Source organism: Larus michahellis, chromosome Z, assembly GCF_964199755.1.
Source record: "Larus michahellis chromosome Z, bLarMic1.1, whole genome shotgun sequence".
Taxonomy (NCBI): domain Eukaryota; kingdom Metazoa; phylum Chordata; class Aves; order Charadriiformes; family Laridae; genus Larus; species Larus michahellis.
Genome location: NC_133930.1, coordinates 20,471,847 through 20,497,603, shown reverse-complemented (window position 1 = coordinate 20,497,603; position 25,757 = coordinate 20,471,847). Strand labels below are relative to the sequence as shown.

The 25,757-nt window shown below is 38.5% G+C and overlaps 2 protein-coding genes across 8 annotated transcripts in view; both read right to left on the bottom strand.

The window, feature by feature from the left end:
• Nucleotides 1-299: 299 nt before the first annotated feature.
• SETD9 (SET domain containing 9) lies at nucleotides 300-8,518 on the bottom strand. Of its 5 annotated transcripts, none has more exons than XM_074570466.1 (7): nucleotides 8,373-8,490; nucleotides 8,032-8,229; nucleotides 7,274-7,629; nucleotides 5,399-5,522; nucleotides 4,091-4,206; nucleotides 2,752-2,857; nucleotides 300-672 (listed from the first exon to the last, which is right to left on the bottom strand). In XM_074570466.1, the coding sequence occupies exons 2-7, from the start codon at nucleotides 8,049-8,051 to the stop codon at nucleotides 585-587; spliced, it is 810 nt and encodes a 269-aa protein (XP_074426567.1). In that variant the 5' UTR covers nucleotides 8,052-8,229; nucleotides 8,373-8,490; the 3' UTR covers nucleotides 300-584. The 5 variants fall into 5 exon arrangements, with proteins under 5 accessions (XP_074426567.1, XP_074426566.1, XP_074426565.1 ...); XM_074570465.1 differs by having other exon boundaries at nucleotides 8,056-8,229; nucleotides 8,373-8,488; XM_074570464.1 differs by lacking the exon at nucleotides 8,032-8,229 and having other exon boundaries at nucleotides 8,373-8,518.
• A 4,583-nt stretch (nucleotides 8,519-13,101) lies between these two features.
• The window catches only part of MAP3K1 (mitogen-activated protein kinase kinase kinase 1), a 62,097-nt gene continuing 49,441 nt past the window's right edge, over nucleotides 13,102-25,757 (bottom strand). For all 3 annotated transcript variants that reach the window (XM_074570237.1, XM_074570238.1, XM_074570236.1), the window contains exons 10-20: nucleotides 25,161-25,451; nucleotides 24,582-24,703; nucleotides 23,934-24,025; nucleotides 23,494-23,683; nucleotides 21,843-23,121; nucleotides 20,791-20,943; nucleotides 19,254-19,416; nucleotides 17,608-17,739; nucleotides 16,467-16,609; nucleotides 15,869-16,000; nucleotides 13,102-14,552 (exon numbers count right to left, since the gene is read on the bottom strand). In XM_074570237.1, the coding sequence (XP_074426338.1) occupies nucleotides 14,403-14,552; nucleotides 15,869-16,000; nucleotides 16,467-16,609; nucleotides 17,608-17,739; nucleotides 19,254-19,416; nucleotides 20,791-20,943; nucleotides 21,843-23,121; nucleotides 23,494-23,683; nucleotides 23,934-24,025; nucleotides 24,582-24,703; nucleotides 25,161-25,451 (2,847 nt within the window). In that variant the 3' untranslated portion in view covers nucleotides 13,102-14,402. The remainder of the gene's footprint in view (nucleotides 14,553-15,868; nucleotides 16,001-16,466; nucleotides 16,610-17,607; nucleotides 17,740-19,253; nucleotides 19,417-20,790; nucleotides 20,944-21,842; nucleotides 23,122-23,493; nucleotides 23,684-23,933; nucleotides 24,026-24,581; nucleotides 24,704-25,160; nucleotides 25,452-25,757) is intronic.

Here is a 25,757-nt window from a genome sequence, read left to right as displayed (position 1 = left end):
GGCATATCTGAAGTGCATATTAGCACTGTTCCAAAACTGGCTTCACAAAAGATATGGACAACTGGCTACACTGGAATACTTTCTAAAAGGAAACAGGTACCGAAGGGACCAACTCCAAGAAAACCAGAACGAGAACTAGTAATTACCATGAACTATGAGGATTCTCTGAGGAATACGTCACAAGAGGGAAGTCTTTTTACAAATGGTGTCCATTGTAAGCATGAGAAATGAAATGGCAAAATATTAAAACTGAGCCACAGTTACAGACAACTGTGCAAACTACAAGATTAAACGACAAGTCCAAAACTTAGTATTTTATTTTGTGAGCTACTGTATGGGCAGCTGAGCAACAATAAGCAACAATATCAACACCAGCAGACAGCTGAGAACCTAACGATGTAAACAGTTAAACGTTCACCTCTGCATCAAGTGTGAAGTGCTGTCAGGGAAACACAAGCCTGCAGCTTGCTTTCTAAATGGTACAGCTACAGCCCTCCATTATGTAAAAATGCTCACGAAGCTTGACATACACATGCAGTAACCATTTTAATGACACAGATTTCTTCAGTCTTGAGTCTATTCACTCAGTTGACAACAGTGTAGTAATTAGAAAAAAGTTCTTCTCCTTGCTTGATGTCTCTGAGAGTGACAAGCACTACACACCTCAGGTGGCTGTAAAAAAAGGAAATGCAAAACATGTAGAAGTGAACAATTATATTTCCCTTTTAATTTTTTTTTAATTCTTCATGGCATGGCACTAAAACAATGGCTCTGTCTAGATTACTTTTCGGAGTAACACACATAATGCAGGCCAAGGAGCCTGGAAAAACAACACTGAAATACAGACAGCAAATATAAGCAAAACGAACATAATTACCAAAACCAGCACAGCCTATGTGAGTATGCAAATAATGTTTCCAATCACACAACTATTCAGAAATAAAAAGAATTAGTCAAGACAGAGAAAAAGCCAGAGACAGGAGGAGAAGCTACAGCAAAGTTCATGGAGCAAAAATCATTCCTTTAGACATGCTTACCCACAAGTGCTATCTGGCTAAACCCACTCTAGCTAAACATCTGAACTGCACCAGAGACCTGCTGCAACCTATGATGATGGGTGAATTCTCCATAAACCCTATCTGAAATCAGTGGCTTGCAGTTTTCTTACACAGAGATTTTAGGAACCCACCCTGCTAAACTTCCTTTAAGTAAATGACCATGCCCTAAAGCTGAAGTATCTACTCTAGGAAGGAGCGCACCTTCTTCTGATGCTGATGAATGTGAAAGCAAAAAACATCATCAACCCACTACTAAGAAATTTAGTGTGAGGCTATTTTGAAACAAATCAAAAAAACACAAAAATGTAAACAAGTACTAAGAACTCCTTTACAAGACAGAAACCAGATTACCTATGTTCTCAGCACCGTAAATATCAGTATCAAAACAAGAAGCTAGAAGCAGATGGGATCTCATCTAGCGGCTGTACACTGGGAGAACTGATGACTAATGACTGCATTTTCTTGGACAGATTCCAAGGAAAAGAGCAAAAATTCCCCCTTCCTGAAATCGTCCCGTAGCTTAGTTCTGCTCATTGTGCTTTCACACTTCAAGTACAGCATCCAGACTTCCTGCAAATTCAATCTCGCTGCTTCTCTTATTATCATTTATTTACTTACCTGCAGATTACAAATGCGTCTTTAACCTTGCCTCAACAAAGTCTAAGTTTAATCAGAAAAGTCATTTTTCCAGTATGTGTCGTAACTTTCTTCAGTCAAATTTCAGTTTTAAAAAAGCTCTAGAATTACATTAGAAGTCCAGATTATCTGCCCTAAAATCCTTATATATCCTCTAAATGAAAAGGATTATTTAGTTCCTGAAGGTAGCAACTGGTCCAGAGACACAAGTTTCTCTGGCGTGTTAAATTCAGTACCAACATTATATCTTACTTTCTCACAGCTTCAAAGTTATTCTCCACTGCATCACAGTACAGGACACTCACTGCCAGACATACTGTCTGTTCTTGTTGCCCATATTGTTCCTGGTACATATTCATCTAATTGTCATTTTTCCCACATTTCCAAACGAAAATCTGAGAAAGGTTTCCAAGTGTTTTAATTTGTAAAAGAGGTGGATTGTCAGGTCACAGTGAGGATGTTGTAATTGTGTAGTGTAACTAAAAGTCACGTGCTTTTATACTACATAGTGTTTCACTTGTCTCAATACAAAATAATTTTAGGTTTCTTCCTTGCAAATTCATCTGCTTATTCCTCACATAAGCAGAAGACATGGAGAACAGGACAGTAAGAAGCCTAAATCTCAACTACCTCATAAGGGCTTTAACTGGTTAAGGGTTGCTAACTACATTTGAAATACATATTAAAAACCTCAGTACTGTAATCCAAGCAAATACAGCTAGTGCTTTATGGGATTCAGAAGAATCACACGTTGGTGTTAACACTGCTTATCAAACTGTCTTCAGAGCTATACGCTGATCTCACTTGTGAAGATGTGGAAACAGGAACAAAAAGAAATAGTCTTGTAAACCACTTGAAATCATTCTATTCAGAGAGCTAACTCTTCCATAGACGTGCATGCTTTTGTGCAACTCATTGTCATATGAACTAATAGTATTCTTCAGCCATATTTGTCTTTTTTATACACACAGTATGCTTTGTATTGTACAAATCTAGGAGGTCTATACAGTATGCTTTGTATCATACAAATCTAGGAGGTCTTTGATTCACTGCTAACCTGTCTATCTCATGGCTGTAGACGATGTTTGGAAGATACTGTTTCAGTTCTACTGGAAAATATTCCGGCACATCAAACTCCTGGTAACACACGTTGGCTGCTTTTTCTAGAAATAAGGGGGAAAAAAAAAGTCTCTATGATACTGAGAAAATCTTACGTAGGCCTTAGATATGTGTAAAAATATGAAATGAGCTGCTGCTTCAGTACCAGATGCTTCATCAAGCCTGAAAACCATGCCTCTGTTGGGAGCTGCTACACTCCTCTGAAGCCGTATTTTGAATTTACACGAGATACACAACCAACTATAGGACCTTTAATTCATTCTCGCTGCATTAAACAGGATGACCCAATTATCAACACATGTATGAAGGGGCATAACTTGCACAGTGCCAGGGGCAGCTTACAGCATGGCTAAATGTTGTTAATATACAGCATTTGCTTTTACAGTTAAAATAAAAAATTTGAAAAAACTTTTCCTGGTGGCAAAATATGTCATAAATACAGCCAGGAAGAAAATCACCATCTGCCCATCAGGAAAAAGGGAATTTTATTTACATGCACATGGGACCTGGAAGAAACAGTTTCACGGCACAGACCTTTGTCTCCGTGCCAGTAAATACTTGGTTTGCCACTCCAGCAACCTTTCTGGATGCTGCTTGGAGGCAGTGTCTTTAGTGTAATGCAGGCTCCAAAAGCCACTTAGAAGCTAGGTATGGTAGCAACTGATCTTTCTGTATCTCCATTCCCATGAGTTAGTTATTCCCCAAACCTTAAGACAAACACATGCTGTCTAAAACAGAATAAATGAAGTTCCCCTCTTCATGTCCAACAGCTAGATCATACCAACAGTGTCTCACATTTTGTGCATAAAATTAAGGAATTTTAAAAAAGCATTATACTCCTAACTGAGCAGTGACACACTCTTACTGCACGTGTCACTGTGCGTATGGTTTTCTCATGAAGACTGCTGGAACCATACTGCAGAACTTAATCTGCAACTCTCTGAACTGCCTTAGCCCAGCAGTGCTTTGCCAGACATCCTTTCCCACCATTTCACGTTTTGGGATGTATGCCTTTCATTCTACATAAAAGGAAGGAGACTGGGGAATCTGCGAGAGTGAGAAAAGCACAAGGATATTTGAAGCATTGCTGCACTGAAGAATTCTAAAACCCAGCTGCCACAAAAGGTCTCAGAAACTCTTTATCCCGTAAGTACTTACATTGTCTTAACCAGCACTATTGCCCTCCAACATTGGTATCTGACTCTCTCTGTCACCCCCAAAATATTTTATATCCACAATGACAAACGCAAGCCTGGAAAATTTACCTGGCAACTTACCATGTGAGCAGTTGTTGACATACTGTCCCACTGCCAATGGGTTTTGCAGGGCAGATGTGAGCCAGCTCTCATCACTCATTTGAAATGGGCCAAGTTGATCTCTCCTGCTGCAAGACCTGAAATGACCGGCAGCGTTAATGTGAATCACTGCTCCTTCCCTTAACAGATTACCTGTAATTCCTCCTGTAGGAATGGCCACAGTTGCTGGGTAACGTTACAGCTGCCCAGCCCACCTGGGAGACAGGATAACACTGAGGTGCGGACTGGGGGGCATGTGCGCAGACCAACACCTTGATGAACTTTAAGGAGTAGATTTAAACCACCCACTAGTGTGTGGTGTCTTTCAGAATCTGTACAACCACCATGTACAATTCTAGAAACCAACATCAAACGTTACCATGACAGAAACGTCCTCACATCTCGCTCATCTCTAAAGATGTGATGGCTCCTTAGTATCAACCTCAAACTCACTCCCAGAATTAAAATCTGGTATTAGTAGGTATTAGCATTCAGACTGTGTATTATTTTAGATTGTTCTGCTTGTTATTAGTTTTATCTTCTCTTTGTGTCATATTTAAACACAAATTGCTACAGATTATATTTTAAGGTAAGCTAAAACAGTCCAGGCTAGCTGCATCACTTGAAGTTCAGGTTGGTCATTAGGAAAAGGTTTTTCAGTGAGAGGGTGGCTGGTCCCTGTAACAGGCTCACTAGGGCACCAAGCCAGTCAGCGTTCAAGGAGTGTCTGGATGATGCTCTAAGCCGTATCGTTTAGTTTTAGGTAGTCCTGTGGGGAGGATGCAGTTGGACTTGATGATCCTTATGGGTCCCTCCCAACGTGAGATATTATTATTGTTATTATTGTTATTGCTCCCTTCTTAAGTCCTGCCCATCTGTAGACCAGAGCTGAAGTTACCAGATTTATCCTTTTTGTATCAGCAAGCCCATATAAAGGCTTTTATTTATTATTTTTTTATCCATTAAGCAGATTTGAGTAACAGCTCAGGAGCATTTAAAAATGTCATGCTACATCCTGTTCCTATTAAAACTGGAGCACGATGTAGCTTTACAGGAAACAGTCTCTGTATATCAAAACGCATCTCAACAGCATTACAGATGAAGACAAAAGTACGTAACAGATCACATCCAGCACCTCTTACTTTGTGTTGTTTGCATTATGAGATACACATAGGTGGACGATATTCAAATATAATTCAATTTATGGTAAGACAACAGGGAACTGAGACTGTTAGTACCACTGTTTTAAATCAGTGGAGTGACAATCCCCCATTTCTTTTGACCGCTTACCTGTACACTGATCTTGACAGTCCTCTATCATTCCCATCAATAAGGATGCCATCTATGCACCTAAAAATAAAGGGATTGCCAAGGGACTGGAAAAAGATGGGCTCATGCTTTCTGTATACTGTGCCTGTTGTAAGACAGATACGATTATTTCAGAGAAATTAAGTTAACTGTCAGAATGGGGTTACAATATCATCCAGCCCCCTCCACACAGAAACTCAAAGGGGGTAGGAGAGAACTACTCTCTCAGTTAACATTAACACTTGTAAACCTGCAAGCTTTTAGATACATCTTTGTGGGATGCAAAAAAAAAAAAAAAAAATCTACGCGAGATGAGATATTCCAAAGAGAGGAGTCATTGAGGGGAACCATTAAAGAGGAGGCCTGTGTCCAGTAGTGAGAGGTAGATAAACCACCATAGCCAAATGTCCTGCTTCTGAGAGGAAACATCAAGTGACATTTGTTCCAAGAAAGTGCAGCTGAAGATATTGTTTTGTTACTACTGCGTCATCATACTTTGAAAAGCACACTGACAGCAAAAAACCTGAAACACCTCCCTCTGCCACCCTGATCAGAGATTTTGCTTGGCACAGGAGAGGGGAAACGACAAAGCAAGAACAGGCAAATCATTTCAGCAGACCATTTCCCAAATCTGTGGGCAGGATTTAACTTGTCCCGAGTTCTAAGCACAGAAAAATGACATCAGACTGCTGTGCAGTTTTTCATGATATTGCAGTCCTGCATCCCTCACATCCGCTGTATCTTCAGCAACCCTCTGCAGGAATCCTTTGTTGCAATCTCACGAGGAGCTAGGTGAAGGCTCTGCTGGCAGGCTGCACTCACTGCAACAGGCAGGAGAGCGCTGACCTGCTCTCTCCACAGGGTCCCTTGCCCAGCCAGCAGCCTTGCAGTTTCCTTCTATGAAAAGGAAAAGCAGAAAAGGAAGGCATTTCAACAGCTCATCCTCTTCTTATTGCTAGATGAGCTTCTAGAGAAGATCCTCAATGAGCCTACACTCACGCTTAATATGTGCCTGAAATCTGAAGTGAGCTGCAAGAAGGCAGGCTCATTCCCTGCGATTGTCATTTGGCAATTAGTCAGTTTACCAGTCAACGGTAATGGCCAGACACTCCTGCTCTGGGATGGCAGAACATGCTCCGCTGCCCAGTGCTTGGACTGGTCCCGATCCTGCAATGCTGGCACAAGCTACACACTGCATGCAGGGGATGATTCTGTTGACAGATGAAACACAAACAAATCCAAAGCATTTCAGCAGAGCTGTCCTAGCCTGGCCTTACTGACAGAATTACAAATCTTTTTAAGAAATGTAAGCAAATACAGTTCCACGAAATGAGGAGGAGGAACAGAGAAGCGCTGATTTTCCAAACGTGCTTTATGGAAGAAACTTCCACTAAATAAAGGTTTTATTTTCATTCGCCAATCTGTTATTTTTGTGCTTTGAAAAAGTTCATACTGTTGTCAGCTCATCTATATGGAGATCTCAAAACCTCATTTTAGAGATGCTTATCCAAAAAAGAAACTCCAAAGAATTGTTCAGTTCGTCTACTTGAAATTGCTCCCATGCATTTGTGTGTAAAGAATCTGAAACAACTTTTCTAGCAGCTGAAAAATCAGAGTACTGAAAGGTTTTTTTGTAAGCAAAATTATACCCTCTTTCCAAATATTCTGTTTCTTATTTCCAAAAGAACTGCAGTCAGTTTACACAAAAATATTCTCATTCACCATAACCTGTTATTTTGTTAGGGAATGATGAGCATAAAACTGGTAGAATAAAAATTAGTGTATAACTTTGGCATTCTATAATAAAATGGTCAGAAATCATATCTAACTTAATCAGAAAAAAGAACATTCCATTACCAGGATACATAGATACAAGCGTCCCTTTTGGTACAAAACCTTTGGTAACAAAGACTCCAGTCCCAGCAGAAACCAGGGAACTACGGTCTCGAGTAAGACTGAACCCCAGTGTATTAAACAGAACTTCCTCCGGACTGAATACATGTTGGCTCTGATGGTTTACTTCTGATTGCTTCTGCTCAACAGTCACTAATTCCATATATTTACATCTGATTTCTGGAAGTAAGGCCAAAATATGTGCTTGTCTACTTAAGTCATTTATGAAGAGAGCTTTAAATATTTTCAGTAGTGTTTCAAAGACATCTTCATCAGAGATAATTTTGTCTTGAGAGCTTTCGGGAACATATCGGAGGGTCCTGTAAAGAAAAGAGAAATTGAGATTACATTTTTCCTAAATAAAATACGTAAGAGCCATTTTACAGCAGCAACTTATACGAACTGTCGCTTCAAACAAACCCAAACTCTAAAGAATATTCTTTCACACCTGTCCTACTATAAAACCACCATCTGTGTATTTACAGCAAAGCAAGTAGGTTAAACCCCACTGAGCTCTTAGTGACAAACACAACAAAAATCAAATGTATGTGATTATCAAAGTGTTTGTGTGTGTATATATATCGAAAGTTCATTACACTTTAAATGAGGCAAAGACAAATATTACGCTAAGAAGATTTTAATTTATGCTACTTATAACAACGCCATACTCATTTAAATTCAAGCACTACTTTACCGTTAAAAAGAGGGCAAAAACATCTTACCGAATAAAAGGAAAACCCATCTACCTAGTTTTAACGTTAAATTCCATTTTAAAGTAGCGAGGTATTCATCGAAGCGACGCACAAGGCTGAAGCGCTTTGTCAAAGCGGCCACCTCCCCGTGAAACATCTGAGTTGGCTCCTGCGCCGCCTCCGGTCACTCCCGAGAAGGGGGGAGCGGGGTCTCAGCTCCAGGAGCTACTGGAGGGGGAAAAACCCGGCGGGAAACCCACCTCAGCCCGCCAGAGGGCAGAAAAAGCCGGGGGGGGTGGGGGGGTGGAGCTCCCCGCCGAGCTGCCCTCCTCGTTACCCGGTGGCTCCCGGGACCTGCCCCTCCGCCTCACCTGCGCTTGCGGCGGAGGTTGAGGGCCAGCCAGGGCACGAAGCGGTACTTGTAGCCGTCCCACCGCCGCCTCAGGGATCGCAACATGGCGCCGGCTCCCACTCCCTCACGACCGCCCCGGGGGCACCGCCCTCTCGCGCGCCTCGCCCGCCCAAACGCCACAGCTAATCAGCGCTCCCGAGGGGCGACTAAATTTGCATACGGAGCTGCCAGTGGTCGGTGCGGGGCGAGCGGCCTGTGGGGCGCCGAGGACCGAGTGGCCCCGCTCTTTCGGACGGTGCGGTCCTGTTTGGTCCTCGGCGCCCAGTGGGGTGTAATAACAAGCAATACGCCGCCCGTGAGCTCAGACATCACTTAGGAGCATAAATAATGTATATTTTTAAGTGGTGGATAGCACCCTCGTGTAACATCGCTGGGCGTGTGACACACGAAGGCGTGAAGTGACGCCGTCAGGCTCGCCAGGCGCCATCTTGTCACTCCCTGGGGGAAGGTGGACGGTGTGGCCTGTCCTTTGCCCCAGACAGCTGGGCGGGGAGCAGCTTGTGCACAGCTACCGAGAGGGGGGAGCCTGCAAGCAGTGTGAGAAACTTTGTTTGAAGCATAAGAGTTGTTAATCGACGAAACTGGACTGAAGCAGAGCTGGGAGTCCCTGTTCTTCGATGGCTGACAAGTGTGAAGAGCTGGTTTACCAAGGTGTAAAGGCATGGTAGGATTACACCAAAGAAAGAGAGAGCTGCAGGCATTGGAAAAAACCCCTCATGTCCCATGGGTGCATGCTTATAAATGTAAATACTCATACATCTCTCTCTATGTAAATAATGCGACATGACCCTTCCGTGTTTTATTAAACAATTGCAAAAGGTAAGGTCTGATACCAAAAGGAAATTTAAAAAATGATCTAGAAGCAGTGGTGGAACCCCACCTCCTTGGCAATTCTGCCTCCCAGCACTATCTGATCACCTTTCCAAACTGACCCTGTGCCTGCCTCTATAGAGCCACGCTGAAGACTGTGCCTCAGACAATCCAGATCATAAAAAGAGTGGATCAATAACCCTGAGCTGAAGTCTGTGACATTTCTGTCCATGCTTGTGATTAGTATTGGGCCCTGGTGACAAGAAGACACACGTTGTGCTTTGTAGCATCATAAGTGATGGCAGCTTGGAAGATGCAGCCTGTTTACTGGTGTAAAGCAGCCTGCGGCATTTACTGCAAGCCTAACGAGCCAAACAGAAGTGATATATTCTTCAAGTATTTACGACTCAAGTACATATGGGGTGGGGGCATAAGCTCTTTTGGTGCCACACTCTACCATCAATTGCCTGTAAAATAAGCAAAAAAAAATCTAGAGCAGAAAACAATTATCTTCAAAAATTAACAGAGGCCCCCAAATCATTCTTTGCAAATCATTAAGAGATATCAAAGGTAACGTTACCTCCTTGGCCACTGTTCTCCCTTCTCTGCTTAGGTACCTATTTTCATAAAACTTACATCTTTGGATGCTGCTCCTTATCTACAGTTTTAGTTAAAATCTGCCAATGAAGTCAAAAGTTACTGAGAAAACAAGACAGAACGTGACAGCATGTTTCTTCCTTTCTTAGGAAACTAGTTTAAAAAATAATCATACGGAGCTAGTGCATGAGAATTGGTTTTTGGGTGAACAGCGAAATGAAACTTCAAACCACTGTCAATACTTACGCTCCTATGTCTGGACCCAAACTCGTGCCAAGAGTTTGATTTTGTGAGGCAGGCCTGCCAAAGCAATGAAACAAGCGGAATTAACTTCCCATCTCACAGCCTTGCAAATATTGATAAATTGCCTCTTGATTTACTCCATATTCACTTAAATTCTATTGTTGGCCTTGTACATCTTTTCCGAGAACAGGAACGGAGTGATGGTATATTGGAAACTGAAATAATTGAGGGAAATAAAAGGAAATGGCACAGTGGCTGCCTCAGAATGCTTTCCTGCCATCTTCTGGACTGTCTCGGTAATGACAGGGAAGAAAGGACTCGATTCACAACTTGAATTCTGGATTTCAGCAGCCGCGTGCCATAACGAGAAAACAACATCCATATTTGGCACAGTACTGCCAAATTGCCACATATTGTGGCTCTTAAAAGCAAGACTAGCCACATTCGTGATTCATCTCAGCAAGGAATACTAAGCAATGAGAGAAAAGTCAGTGAGGGAAACAGAGTGTCCTGGCAGGCAGGCAGTCGGGTCAGAGCAGCCATGTGTACGCGTTGCCCGCTCAGATGATGGAGGGGAAACACAGGATCCTCCTGACACTCCAACACGTTCTGGAAGCAATCATCACCTTTCAGTGAGAGCTTGCAAAGATGAAACATTGTCAGACTTCAACCTATGATGTCACGTAGAACACAGAATGTAACGTTATTCCCACCAGAGAAATCAAAATGGCCACAGTTTGCTATTTGCCTGTGGAAAAACAGAACATGCCCTTTGCAAATGAAGACATTTGGTTCTATGAGTAGGCATCTTTGACATTTACTGCCAACAGCTGGGGACAGGTGATCTCTTCCATCCCTTCTTCCTAAAAAGGAGACTGCAACATTATAATTACCACACGGTACTGTAAGATTCAGGAAATCTATAGTAAATCAAATAAAGGAAGATACCATTACACGCAATTTATCTTTTATTTAATCCTTGTCATATATTTTCCTTCTTGGCATTTCAGTTAGTATATTTTTGATTTTAAAAATCAGACACTAAAATTTATCTGAAGATTTCTGCTGGTGAATTGATATGTTTGTCTCTATTTGCAGAAAGTCACATAAGTGATACTGTAGAGACTATAAAGAGAGTGATCCCTCAAAATGTAGAATTTAGTAGTCACAAAGAAGGCTACAGAACACTTGAGCTAATTTTAAACTATCAAAAAAGTGATTAATATAAAAAAAATTAAAAAAATCAGGAGAAAGACCAGTAACCGAAACAAGCCCTAGCTTTGAAAACATATTCAGATTGCTGGAATAAGGAAAGGCCTGTTTGCTACTTAAATCACAAGCAACAGTATAATTTCACTGAAAACATAAAATAGCAGATTAACTTCCAAGACACACCTCAGTGACTCCAGAACTGTCTAACCAAATCAGCTCACCTAACATGGTAATTAATAGTTAGATTTGAAGTAACGCAAAATTTAGACATTTAATGTTTGATCTAAGAGCATAAGCAAGTGAAGTTCACAGATACAGTGTCGTCATAAGAGAAGTTCCTACCTTTATTACCGATTGAAAAAAAAAAATAGTGTTTGCTCCTACCTGTTATCTAAGCATTCTTTACTGCTATACATAAATACATATATCAGCCAGTACTTATTCATATGTGTCAGTTAATATTTGAAACTCTCTTGATATATCAAGTGTTGCATATGAAATTGTGTATAAACAGTGAAGTTTACCAGAAATATTTTATTCACACCAGTAAACTGAATGTGTTTCCTCATACAATAAGCAAAGGACAAAGTTTGTTCAAAAACTTTTATTTACTATAAAGACAAAAACCACCAAAATAGGTAAAAATTATACTATATAAAATTGGTTCAATGGGGTAAAAACTTTTAATTAAAATATCTTGATATATTTAAAATAACAAAGGATACAATGAAGCCAAATTTCTTAACCCAGAGATTTCTGTAAAATTTGCTTGCACAGTAAGGTGCTAATAGAAGTTAGCCCTTAAGCCCTGGAAGTCTTAGGAATCAGTCACATAGCAAATATAATTTCATGTGAAAGTGAACTTTGGTAGAAGAAACTCTATAGGACACCTGAGGTAGTAGAAACTGGAATAAACAGCAGTAGACGTTATTTACAACTTAAGTACCAAATAACATTAAGAACACAAAAAAATAATTACACAATACAATTTTCAGTCCAGCTTTGATCCAAAGAAAATAAGAATATTACATCACATCTGCATTTTAAAAACACCACAATTACCAGCAAGCTGAGGGAAATGCAAACAAACTCAAACAAATGCATTTGGACACTAGAGGCAGTTTGAGTTTGAAATGTGGTAGGCATGGTGATCTACAAAGTAATACTGATTAGCTGAGGTTCATCAGTTTATACAGTTTACATTTCTGCCAGAAACAGTATTAATCTGACAACTGATCTTCCAGTACATGAATTGGCAAGAGTGCATCCTTTAAAGCTTGCACATAAAAAAGACTTGGAAACAATCTTATTAGAATGAGAAATTCTAAAGTGGTAAAAAAAAAAAAGTCAAGTACAAAACAGTTAAGAGCTACCAAACTTCACATTTCGGTATTATCTTTTTAACTCTTCAAAGTCTGCCAGTCTTCCAAAACAAAGGAATGTAAAATTTCCAAAATAAAGACATTCACAACTAATGACACTGCTTTTTTTATTAGTATGAGCACTATCATTTCTGTAAACTTATCTTTAAGATGTTTTACTTCCAATTTGTATTGTACATTTTTAATGTACTATAGCTTATTTATTTTGTCCTGAGTCTTTGAAAATAACCAATTCTATTTCAGTCCAACAATCCAACTGGCTTCTGAAGAGTTAAAACATCAACAGTATTTTTTTCCAAAATGGATTAAACACAATCATTATTTGATTTAAAAAGATCCCCTTTCTTAAAAAAGCAAAAGAAAAGCTGCCATTTTCCTTCAGAATTACATGCATCATAATCTAAAAACCTGCCTTTAAAATATTTTTAAAAACCTGTTTTTAAAAAAAAAAAAAAACAACAAACACACCTGCTTAAAAACATAAGTTTTACACTACAAGTGAAGCTTTACTTCACATTTTACTTTATCTTGCTTTTCAAGTCCAAGTTTGTTTCTTGTTAACATAAATACCTTTCTTATGGTAATATTTTTAACATTTTGAAATTAAAATATCACTAATGGCTACAGTAAATAGATGATGTACGGCAGAAGGAAAACAGCAGGTAAAACTTATTATCAGTAGAGAATATGACCTCAGTTTTGTTACACAAAAAATGAGATTTGCTCATAGCTGGCACCTGCTCCCACTGAAGTACAGGACAAAGTCTCTCATAAACTTTAACGGGAGCTGGGTTTGCAGCCTTTGACATGAAACTTCTCTACATGATTTGCCATAAGCTGCTGCTATATGAAAAGAAGGCTCAACAACTTTCAGCATGATTCAGACTAAGCTGTTTTACGCATAACAGTCTTGGTTTTTTCTGTTTCGTTTTTTAAATAACCTATACTATCAGAGCCTTCAACACTGCCTTGTTGAAGGCAGCATTTATTTTTTTTTAGTACAGATTTCCAGCAAATCTGTTTTTAAAACTCTTGTGTCAGCAAGATGTTCTATGACACAGCTTGCATCTTTTTCTAAAGACTATTTTTAAAAGATCCCCTTTCCCTGAAAGTTAAAAATACAATGAAAACAAACTTTAATTTCAAAAGAAATTACATGGCCAGCAGTAAATGCACAGTGAACTACAACTTCCTGCTCTTACTTTAAGGAAGGCAAAATGTTTTTTTAAAGTATCCATCAATGTTTGGATTTGTATAATTAAAAGGGACAGATACAGAACTTGCTCTTAACCAGTGCTGAACACTGACTAATTGCAGAACCCTCTGTTTACATCTGCATGATGTGAAATGGAACAGTGATTGCTATATTAAAATAGATCCTGAGCCCCTCAGCTGCTAATATTGCTGAAAAAGTGCTCCAAATAAAATAAAAATCACTTATCTGCTAAATAATCATGCAGATTTAAGGAAAATTGCTTTTGTGTTCACATAGAGCCAGATGTTTGAAAAGGCACAGTTTACAAATCTCAGCACAAGTTGTGAAATGTTGCATACTGAGCTTAGGTAAAGATCTTGATTTGTCAATCACATACTTAGGTAGCATCCCCCGCTGGCCTTAAGTCCTTGATGTTTCTATCATTAAGGCCAGCAGAATAATACAAATTGCTGTGCTTGATGGCACCGCAAGACAGTTGTTGTATATTCAGTAGCATTTTCTTCAGTATATCAGCCTTATACGTAAGTAGCTACCATGTGGTACGAAAGACCGGGTGTTTCAGCAGCTCCCTTGATGGGGGTCTGTCCTGAGGTTGAAGTTCTAAACACCGAAGAGTCACATCTTTCAAGCCAGGAGACAGATGTGTAGGGACTGATGGAGCAGTAGTTGCACTAGCGATCTGAACAAAAGGAAAATAACTTCTTAGAAGTCAGTCATTCTCAAAGCCCCTCTCTTACCCCAAAAACCTTCCATGAGCTGATAATTTTCAGCTGACAAGTTGTATTTATGAGCTTTTTCTCCACTTAGCATATATCCTACTGCAGCTTGAAGATTACATTACTGCTTCCATTTTATAAAATGAAATGGGTCTTAAGTTGCCCTTACACCTATTGCCTTTCACAGTCTGCCTCTCTCCTGGCACTTTCTCTAAGTTTTATAGCAAGACTCTGCAGTGACCATCTGCTGAGCAGGCCATAAGAAAAGCTCTTATGCCATATATACGGTATTCTTCGATCTACTAGTTGCCATCACTGTTAACTGGCATAAGGCAACATGGAGATATATGTTACATTATGACATGTTAAGCTGGCTGTGCTCTCTTGTGTTGTCTTTATTGTATTTCTGCCACCACCCCAAAGGGCAGATAGGCACAAATCACTCCGAACCAAATTAATTCTGACCTCCTCTAGATCAAATTAAGTAAGATGATTGAGAACACTGGAATGGCACCACCAGATTCACAAAGCCACAGAACCAACGCAATTGCATCTCTTACCACAATTGGTTTGTACCTAATTAAACCATATTTGAATACTCCTGTGTTAGTTCTGTTTTGTGGAAACATTTTCTTCACTCATGCTACGGAAAATGGTAACAATCAGTTTCTTCACGTGAAGCAGTATTTACTTCATTCATGCCTACAGTTCAACTAGACTTTTAAAATTAAATATAGTAACTGATTTTAGTAAGAAACATGAATGCCAAAATGGATGGCCTAGAAAAGGGAGGGGCAGTATTCATATATAGCATGGCATAATGGTAAATATCTTTCAGCAAAATCTGAACGTGGAACATCATGTTTTTACCTAAAGACTTTCCCCACTATGAAACATGAATACATGCATACGTGTTTTGTGGTAGAATAACTTCTATTGCTCATGTATTTTACAGGATTGTAAGAAAGAGTTCAAATCCCAATCTTCTGCCTAGAGTCAAGATCAACTCTATTCCTAAATTTTTTTTAGCTTGTTACACTATGTATTTATATCTTAGAGTTTTGTTCTGTATATTATTGGTTTGGTAGCCTTTTTTTTTTTTTTTTGAACAATCAATTATGATTACGCTTCTATCAGTATTTATTTGTGCTAACAGCTCCAATATAAAGAAGTATTGCAACAACCCCTACTACTTGTACACTTTTCTAAAATTCACATTGCTGTGTATGAAATTAGTCAGCATCTTTAGTAGCATATTAGTAGCAACAAAATACCTCACCTTAAATATCAGAGCAAGATGATTGGAGTGTTTCTCTGCGTTCCAGGGAGGTTTAGCACAAGCCATTTCTATAACAACACAGCCAACGCTCCACACATCACAGCTCCTACCGTACTGCTGACCTCTCAGCACCTGACAGACAGACCAAAGCTCAGATTATCCACTTCAAAGTCTCTTAGCTCTAAGTAATTTAGATGCAAAAAAAATATCATCAACCAAGTGCATTCTCATTAACATTTTGGGTTGAGAGAGTGATCAGTGTTGTAAATGCTGTAAAATTTATACAGCTGTAGAGAGCTAGTAAATAAAATTTCTGATCACAGGGGAAAAGCAAAATACTTTGTGATAGTTAGGTTTTGACCCAATAGTCATTTGGGCTTTAATAACAATACTTATGATATGTATATCTTGTAACAAACTATTTAAAAAAACTTTGACAGTGAGAAAGAAATGTCATTGTTGCTATGTTGGAATAATTCCTATTCTTTAGAACAAGTACACTTTAAGCATAACAGAAAATACTTCTAATATTTGGTTTAAATTAGTTTAAAGAGTTCAAACAAACTTTTTGAAGTAACTTCCAAAACTAGTTTCTTACCTCTGGTGCCATAAATGCAATAGTTCCCAACAACTGTCCCTGAAACTCCCCAGCACCAGTTCCTTTTGATGCCAACCTGGCTGCAGCTCCAAAATCAGCAATTCTTAATCTATGACCTGTGCTGTCAATTAGCAAATTGGCACCTGTCAACAGCATAATAAAAATACTGATAGTTGGCTTTCTATTAAAGGCAAAAGGATCAACAGACACTCTTCCTCCCTCCATTTCAAAACTATAAATAGTTTTACATTCCCCACCCCCAGTATCAGGAAACCTAAAAAAATCAAGGACAAAGTCTAACAATGTCTATTTTCCGTAATTCCTGAATGATACTGCACACAGCTTGAGGCTGTCCGAGAGATTTAGAGAAGCAATCAAACTTTCACAGTAGGGCAAACACAGGATTCTGGAACAATGCCTGGACATGGAATAATGAAAGAAAATGGCGACCTAAAATGCTGGATGTTTTCATTGCCTGCAGCTCCCTGTGAAATTTAAACTTATTTCATCCTTAAGCAAATTCTAGTTGTCTTGAAGAGAATTACAGAGCAATTGAAAGTTTTCCTATTTTAAGAAGAAATATTAGAGACCAATATTTGCCATCACTATGTTGCTACTTATCTGAGTATCTCTCCAGTTCATTGACAGCTATAGTGGCATTAAAGGAAAAAATTTAGTAAAACTGCTGTTTCCCAATAAAGTCCACATTTTGTTCAAACACAGTACAACTGTATTTATGTTCAATTAGGATGAAGGAAGAAAACTCACAGCAATACTCCTTTACATTAGAAACCTGACCTCTTTATCTTAGCACGTTCACAGATTTTACTATCATTTCAGTGTAAACATTTACATCAATTTAACTAGCAATCTTTAAAGCTATATGTCAACTTCATATTTTATTTGAACAAATTGAGAAAACTGATTTTTCTAAACTACTGGCACAGGTAGCAAACATCCCCAAGCATGCTATGAACATTCTGATTAATTTCAGTTATTAAAGGTTCTTAAGAATGATCAGACAAACCCAACAGAAATACCACTCTTGAGATGGTACCCGAGAGAAGAAATAGGTCTCAAGCCAAAACAGATGCTACCTTCTGCACATTCCTGTTTAAGAGACATTCTAAGTAATTCTCACCTTTAACATCCCTATGGATTATCTGATTCTCATGGAGGTAAGAAAGGCCACGTAACAGTTGTTCTGTGTAATTAATAATAACCGATTCTTTGAAGGCTCCATATTTACTTAACAAATGAGCAACTGAACCCCCTAGAAAATAAAAACAATACATTTTATCAACACTTATATTTTGTATTAGTAGAATGCAGCACTGCCTCCTAAAATTGGAACTTGATATTGGCATTCCTAATTCATAACTGGATTGCTCCCCCCTAAAAGAACATTTTAAAAGTTTCATAGGAAAAAAGTACTTGTTACTTAATTACTGTCTACCTGAAACTGTACATATTAAAAGATATAAGTCTTCATGCTTCCTGATAATTTTATACTTCCTTAAAAGAAAGTATAAAACCCTAGTGTACAAAGTACTGTTGTGATAAAAACAGTACACACATTTATCCACATTTTGCATTAACGTTTAAGCATCATAACAGTAGCTTTCTTTGGGGCAATAGATATGTGCAGTCTCCAGTAAGTGTTCCCTATGAGGATCTTAATGTTTTTTTGTTACCATTCAAGTACCAGTATATAGAAGCAAGCAGACAAGGAAGGAAAGGCAGGATCTTCCTCTGTTTTCCAAAATTGGTATATAGATCCTCAAGATTTTGGTTTTCCATTGTGCCTCTCAAAGTATTCTAATATAACTTGGGCTTGAATGAGGTAAAGACAATTCCTGACATTTCATTACCTAATAATATTTAAGAAAAATTATACTTAAAAAAAAGTTAAAGACCCTTAGTTTTGAGCAAATCTTTTCTCCACTACTGCTTGTAATAACATATACTAGGGTTTTGCTTGTTAGCACTCTGGTATTGCTAAGTGGTTTCTGACAAAGAACACAAACTAAGGTGCAATGCTTTCTTTCGCAAGAAATAAAGATGTATAAAACACCAAATCTAGTCTTGATAACTGGACAGCAGCAATATATAATCCCATTCATGAAATTAATAAAGCTCCTTCTTCAAAAAAGAATGCAGACTTTTTTTTTCCCCTGCTCTATACAATAATGAAAAGATTTCACTATTTGTTACTAAACTACCACTTTATATATTTAAGATTTGATGCTTTTCCCAAAGCATCCTACTAAATACCTATTATTAGAAATTTAATGTAAGTTCTTAAATGCCTTTGCATGTCACCTCACACAATTTTAATGAAAATGCTTGGGGAAAAAAAACAAGTGACAGGTATTCCAAACTTTCTAGCAAAGTTATTTTTAATAATAACTTAAAGTTACACAGGTACACTGATAATGCAACGGTTTGATATATTTCCAACTGAACTGCCTGTCTCTCAAAGCTTGTAACTCCTCGTTTAGATTCAGAAATTCAGGAAAAAGTAGTACAATTTTTGTTTGGAGCTTCCAACTGTTTTAACTGTATGACAAATCAGGTATAGAAAATTCAAAATAAAAAAAACCTGATGCACCTTTAAGTATATTGCTGCTACCACTTGAACTGTTCTCTAAGTAGACTTTTATACTGGTTACCAACAGCAATGAAAATACAAATCTACAAACTGAAGTGATGCAAAACACAGTATGAAACTACATAGTTCAAGACTCAAATGACATTTTCATTTTCTTTGGCGTAGTAGTTGTTTACCTGCCATCCATTCAATAAAGAGGTTATAGTTGCTCTTCTCACACGTAGCACCCAACATTCGAATAATGTTAGGATGGTTCAGATGACTCATCATCCTTATTTCTTCTCTCAGTGCTTCAACTACTTCTTCTTGCTCAGTTGATGTGTTCCTGACATATGTCACCTGTTGTGAAATATGGTATTCAGATTTACCTTACATAATTACAGTCCTGTAACCCCCCCCTTCAGTACAGTAACAAGAATGGATAGTTTTTCATCCCTTTTTACCATCTGGAAATAGCAAGTATTCTTTTATCTCAAGTCCCTTCAGCTGAGAACATATCTACATGTGAGACAGTCATAGAAAATAGTGATCTTCTGGGGAAATACCAACAAAGATCTCTCCAAGGATGGAGTGGGGAAACTTCCCTCTTTCCTCTCCTCTGCTTAAACTAGGAAATTACTTTTTTTGTGCCAGATGTTAAAGGAAGAAAGATAAGGCCTGAAATGGAATTCTGACAGTGGTGGTGTTTGTAAGGTTTTTACCAGTTTAACCATACTATCTATTTCATAACTAAACCTCTTATCCCAGAAATTCACTGAGGGGAGTGGGAGGGAGAGCAGATCAGAAGTCCTGTAATGCAACTGAAGCCAACCCCAGCTCTGATCCCTACTAAATCTGAAATAATGGTATGCTGCAGAGAATTTTCCATAGGCATCAGAATCATCATCATCTGTCCAGGGGGGGCCTCAAGGACTACATGGACAGTCCTACTCTTTCACAGGCAAGAGAGTTTCAAAGGAGGAATAGCTGATGACAAATATTCTTTTCCTGATTAAGCGTTTTGAAATGGCTCACTTGCCTAGCTCTAAGTTCATTCTAGAATTAATAAGAAAATGCTATGATTAAGATTCCCTCTATGTTCGTGTCACTGATTCAGACCTAGGGCACCTTTAGTGTAAAAGATTCACTCACATCTAGAACCTTCAAAAATCTTGAGTGAAGCATGTGCATTTGGGCCTCTTCTCAGCCACACTTCTGTCTCTATTAATTTAAATATTACAAATACTTGCCTCAAAGTTGGCTGCTGGATCAGGGGAAACAAGTGTTAAACAACATTTCCTCCACTTAAACTTTTTAGGAAAAAAAGTCTTGACAAGTAAGGGGAAACTACTTTTAATAGCTACCTTGAAAGTAGGGCATTAATACAGAACCAAGAGATCTGGGCTCCATTCCTAACTCTGTCACTGATTTATGAACTTGATAAAAGTAAAAATACATTTAAGAACTAAGAAAGAAAATGGGCATATATATAAAAAAACACAGGTTTTTTTTTTCATTTTAAGGAGAAGTGAAAAAAAATGAGAATTTTATGTTAATACCATGCATGTAAAGACTTTTTATTACGTATTATGTGAGAACACATGACAGAGAGCAGAGGAAGCAAGGAATACAAGAAGTCAGTGAGAGCAGAGAGCTTTTAGATTTAATATTCCAAAGAAATACTGAAGAACAAACACAATATATTCAAGGAAGTGAAGTATTTAAAGTATTCACCTGTTTTACAGCCATTAATGTCCCCGTTCCTACATCTTGAGCTTGGTAACAGGAAGAGAAAGCTCCAAGACCAATTTGCTGACCTTTAAGCCATTCTGCATCTTCTCTGTAATGGTGTTTTGCTTTGGTGTGTCCAGGCAGGGTTTCTGGTGTCTGCAAATTAAATTCCAAGTCAATTCCGTGTTTACTAGCATGCATCTAAAATGTAGACACTCTGGAAGGTTATGAAACATCCAAGCTTATACGCCTCTCCTCCCCCTTACAGTTATTTCTGCTATGTGTTACACATGTTTCAGCTGAGGCCAGAACACCAGTGTGTTCCATAATCCACATACTCCTACTGTATGTAAGAGCAGACAGCCTTCTCTATGTTACCACCCGAATGTGAAAAACAAGATTTAAAGACACAAATAGGAGCAAGACTTTTTTTCTATTCCTGATCTCATGTCTAGTTAAGGTTTTAGTTAGCACACATAGTAAACAACCAAAATCATGTTGTTTTCTACTTAATTTATTTCTCCCTGCTTCGCATGTTGTTACCTCATGCAAAGGATTACAAACACTCCTTTCCCTATTCATATTCTTGTGCTTTTGTCTATTTGCAAACAAATATCTTTTTTCTGACTCTAACGTATCTCACATCTCCTGTCTCACAATGTGCCAACAATCTCTTCCAACTCTGCCTTTTCTTTCAGAAACTAGTTTGGTTTTGTATAATTACCTTCAAAGTAAACCAACATTAAGACTCAGTTGTACTCCTGCTAAAAACTTAGTTCACATTTCCTGGTTTCCCCACTTTAACACTTCCTTCTTTGCCATTTTAAAGGTTGGTAAATGACATGTTTGTCTTCCAAATACCTTCTCTAAACTTGTTAATAACCATGGAAGGATTCTGTTAGCACCCTCAACTGGCAAACTGTTTATACTCCAACTCCCAGGAGAGGGTATTGAGTACCTCTGTTTTATATAACTTTGGAAATATGACAGCACTGCTTTATAAGCTCAGTGAACCTCAATTGAGACTTATGCCAAATTCCCATATGTATACTTACATCCTGCTGAATTATTATGATATCTTCACCATTTTCGACCTGTAGTTGCGGAATTATTGGCAGGGCATCTTGAGACGCTGACATTGCCATAGCAATAGCTAAAGCTTCCTCCTCTTCAGCTTCCATCTTTTCCTTGCATTTTTGATTATGATTTACATCATCTTTGTAAGTATCATCATTTTCTGCCCGCTCAGGAGAAAGAACTGCAACTTCAGACTTGAATGTAACTGTGCCATCACTCGTTGGCATGGAGGCCTCGAGTAGGTCCTCAATACTGGAATTGAGCTCTGCATTAACATCCAGTCGGCATTTTTCATCTACTGGTGTGAACACTGTCTCTTCGCTTGGTATAACTGCGCTGGTACTACTACTACTATTGCCATCACACTGTGAAACATCATTCAGGTCAAGCGTCATACTGTTTTTTAAGGATTCTCCCTGCTTGTTCACATCACTTGGGGTGGGTCGTGATGGCTTTGGCCTGTGTATGTGACTGGATGGCAATGGCCTGGCTTGGGTAAAAACTGGAGAAAGCTTCTCTGGTTCTTTATTTTCAGAACAGTTTCTCTGAAACTGGAGAGAAAGTTTCCGCTGCGTTTGAGGAGAAGGTGAGGGGATTTTGCAGGGAACGAATCCCTGAGGTCTGAGTTTAGAGACATCTGTTACAGTGCCAGCTGGTACAGATGGGTTTGAAGGAGACAGAAGCGTTGGGAATAGTGACTGGGAATGACTGGACGAGGGAGAAGAGTTTAAACACTGACTGTGGGGTTTTCCTTTTGTTTGAATGGCTGGCTTTGGTTGCTCAGTGGTTACTGATGAAACAGGAAGTCCCACAGCAAGGCCAGCCAGTGTCTCAGAAATGTCCTCTGGACTGGCACTCAGGTTTTTATCACTGAAACCTTTCCCACTTTTCCCTGATAACTGGACAGTATTGTTAGGAGTATTACTCTCTGTAGCTTCTGGAGAGTTATCTGGTACAGGTAGCTGCAAAAAGTCTTCATGTCGGCATTCCCCAGAGCGCATTTCTTCCATGCCTAGCTGGATGGCTTCTGCAATTTCCATTTCATCTGCTATTGCCATCAGACGTCTGCGCATCCTTGCATAGTGAGTTGAGCTCGTTGCACTCAGCATTTCTAACAGCTTTACAAAAACATGGGGCACTCTTGCCACCATTCTTGCTGCACTCAAAAATACTCTCCGTGATAATTTACCGACCATTGAGTGGGAATTGTCAATTGACTGCAAGGCGAAAGTTAAGAGGGAAAGAAGTTTCTTATACCTAAAAAAAACAAAAGAGGTGTTTTATATGCTGGTATGCTATAGTTAACTAGTGCCAAGAAAGCCATTTCAAGATAATGTATTTAGCTGTCAGTTCTGCAGTGGAAAGAAGACTTATTACTGCACTGGTGCTTCAAAGTTGACTCACAAGTCAGAAGTTTCAAAAAAACCCCACAACCATTTATTCAATAAAATAAGCACACTTTTGCATATAAATGTATACTATTTGTTTACAGGAATTAGAACACTATTACACTTTTGCATATAAATATATACTATTTGTTTACAGGAATTAGAAAACTATTTTTTTGAAAAAATCACCAACACCACATTCAACTACGAAGAGTAATCACCACATAGTGTAAGGAAGTACCTGTCTACTATGGTATCAGCCTGTAAAACATCTCCACAGACAATATGGGGATAAAATTCACCAGGAAATTCCAATAGAAGTCTGTCTATTAGACAAAGTCGCCCCAGTAGCGCTTGCCAGTTGATAGATTCAGTTTGGGTTCCGAGAATACAATTTAAGACATAATCAACACCACCAATACCAATGGACCCTATAAAAAAAGTTGATAAAATAAGGATTAGACATGTTGACAATCTAAACTCTGATCTAAATAAAGACCTGAACTGTATCAAACAGGAATACACATTCTGTGCCCAAACTGCCCCCCCTCCCAAACTACTGAGAAAAATACTGTTCTCTTTGCCATGCTGATATTGTATAAATCCTCTATTAAATTTAAAACACTTTAGTATGTTTTGCTTGTAATTATAATTCAATTATATAAGAAGAGTTATTATTACCAGATTTAAGTATTTCTCTCCCAACTGCCAGCTCGCCCGCTTGGCCTTTACACATCTCCAGTAGTGTTGAGACTGAAAGTTGGCTTGTTCGACTATAAGAAATCAAAACAAAAAATAACTCTTTTAGCAGATGCTTTCAAGGAAAAACATTCTAATCATTACGTTTCAATAATCATTAGTTTGGAATTGCACATGGAAAATTATTTCACATCACTTTATTCCTATAACACATTTCTATAATCCTCTATCTGTGAACTACCAAGAGTTGTGATTTTTTTGAAGAAAAAAAAAAAAAAAGGATACTTCCAGAAATGTAATGTCTATCACTAATAAATAAATAAAAACCCAAACAGGACCTCATCCTCTTGCAAAAACAGGCCAAATCCAGGAATCCAGCAACACAAGGAACAGTTCTATTTCACTAATTCTTTTAAATTTAGATATTCTATTGCTAGAACATTGCTAGATATTCTATTGTCTAGCAATTAGACTTTAACAAAACCATGATACATTTATACTTAAGACCCACACATTTTTTCACCACCAGCTATAAACAGTCTCCTAATTCCACATAAATAGCAACAAATAAAACTTCAAGACATTTCAGTAACAATCCAAAATGAATTTGAAATTCATGAGACACCATACCTGTTGGCATCTGCACACTTAACTAATATTGTCTCTACAACTGGCTTGAGAAGTCGCTGTAGTTTAGTCCTCTCTGCCAAAGTATGACAGGGAGTATACACCAGCATGGCTCTTAAAGTTTTCTAAGAGAAAGGAAAAAAAAAAAAAAGCAATACTTATGAAGTCAAATTAGCTACATAATTTTTAATTTCTCTTTAAGTGTTGTATGTAGTTTTATTTAAATTGCATTCAAAATACCAGTGATATGTTCAAAGGATAAAAAGCTTAGTACATATTAATTGTCAGAATTAGTCATGTATTCTTTGAGATTGGAAAGAACCTAGTCATACAAGTAGTGTTAATACTTAGCACTGTAGCAAGAACTCCCTTATATTTGGCCAGTGGAGTCATGCTATTTCACTCTTGCTGAGACTTTTGTTCACCCCACTTGCAGGTGATGGTTAAAAGCTAAGTCATCATCTGGGCTCAACAACAATTACTAGGATTCCTGACTTCGTATGTATCTCCTCCCTTTCCCTCCCCTTTAAAAATGATGTAACTTTGAAATTTCTAGAATACAACGAGTAAACAACTACTTACTAAAGCAGCAACATACACTTTGTAGACAGGGTCGGCACAGACCATGGACAGCACGCTACAGCAGGATTCCACCACCACATCTCCTGAGATACTGGTCTGAGATGACCCACTAGCTGCTCCCAGAGCTCCAGCACTTGTGTTGTTTCCATTGCTGCTTCCAGAATTTCCAGTGCTTTCACCATTAGCCAGTAATAGAGCACCACTAACATCATGGGAAAGACGTCTAAGTGCCATCTCTCGTATATTCCAGTTGCGAGAAAACAAGCAGCCAACAAGCTCCATTCCAAACACCTGCCAAGGAAAAAGCAACATTTCAAGAGTCAAACTGAGTAATACTGCAACTTAATTACCTAAGAAGAGCAATCAAAAACAGCAAAAAATGCTTCTGGTGAAAAATCACCTTAAAAAGTCAGAAATGTGCCAGAAAGATTCTGCAATAGAAATGAAACATCATAAATGAGAAGTCATTGGTTCTCCAAAAACTCTTAAGAGAAGAGGGAAGATGACTGTATGGATGTTTTCATTCACTGAGTTTTAATTATTCAGTACGGAGTTTGTTTCTGGACATTGATACAAACAGCCCTGAAACCAAGGTCC

What these genes read in the sequence shown, in the direction of transcription:
- SETD9 (XM_074570464.1), bottom strand. Translation starts at nt 8,458, where the DNA reads ATGTTGCGATCCCTGAGGCGGCGGTGGGACGGCTACAAGTACCGCTTC. An exon ending in AACCTCCGCCGCAAGCGCAG is followed by an intron (nt 7,630 to 8,372) that starts GTGAGGCGGAGG and finishes TTTTCTTTACAG; the next exon opens with GACCCTCCGATATGTTCCCG. An exon ending in TACAGCCATGAGATAGACAG is followed by an intron (nt 673 to 2,751) that starts GTTAGCAGTGAA and finishes CTTTTTTTACAG; the next exon opens with CCACCTGAGGTGTGTAGTGC.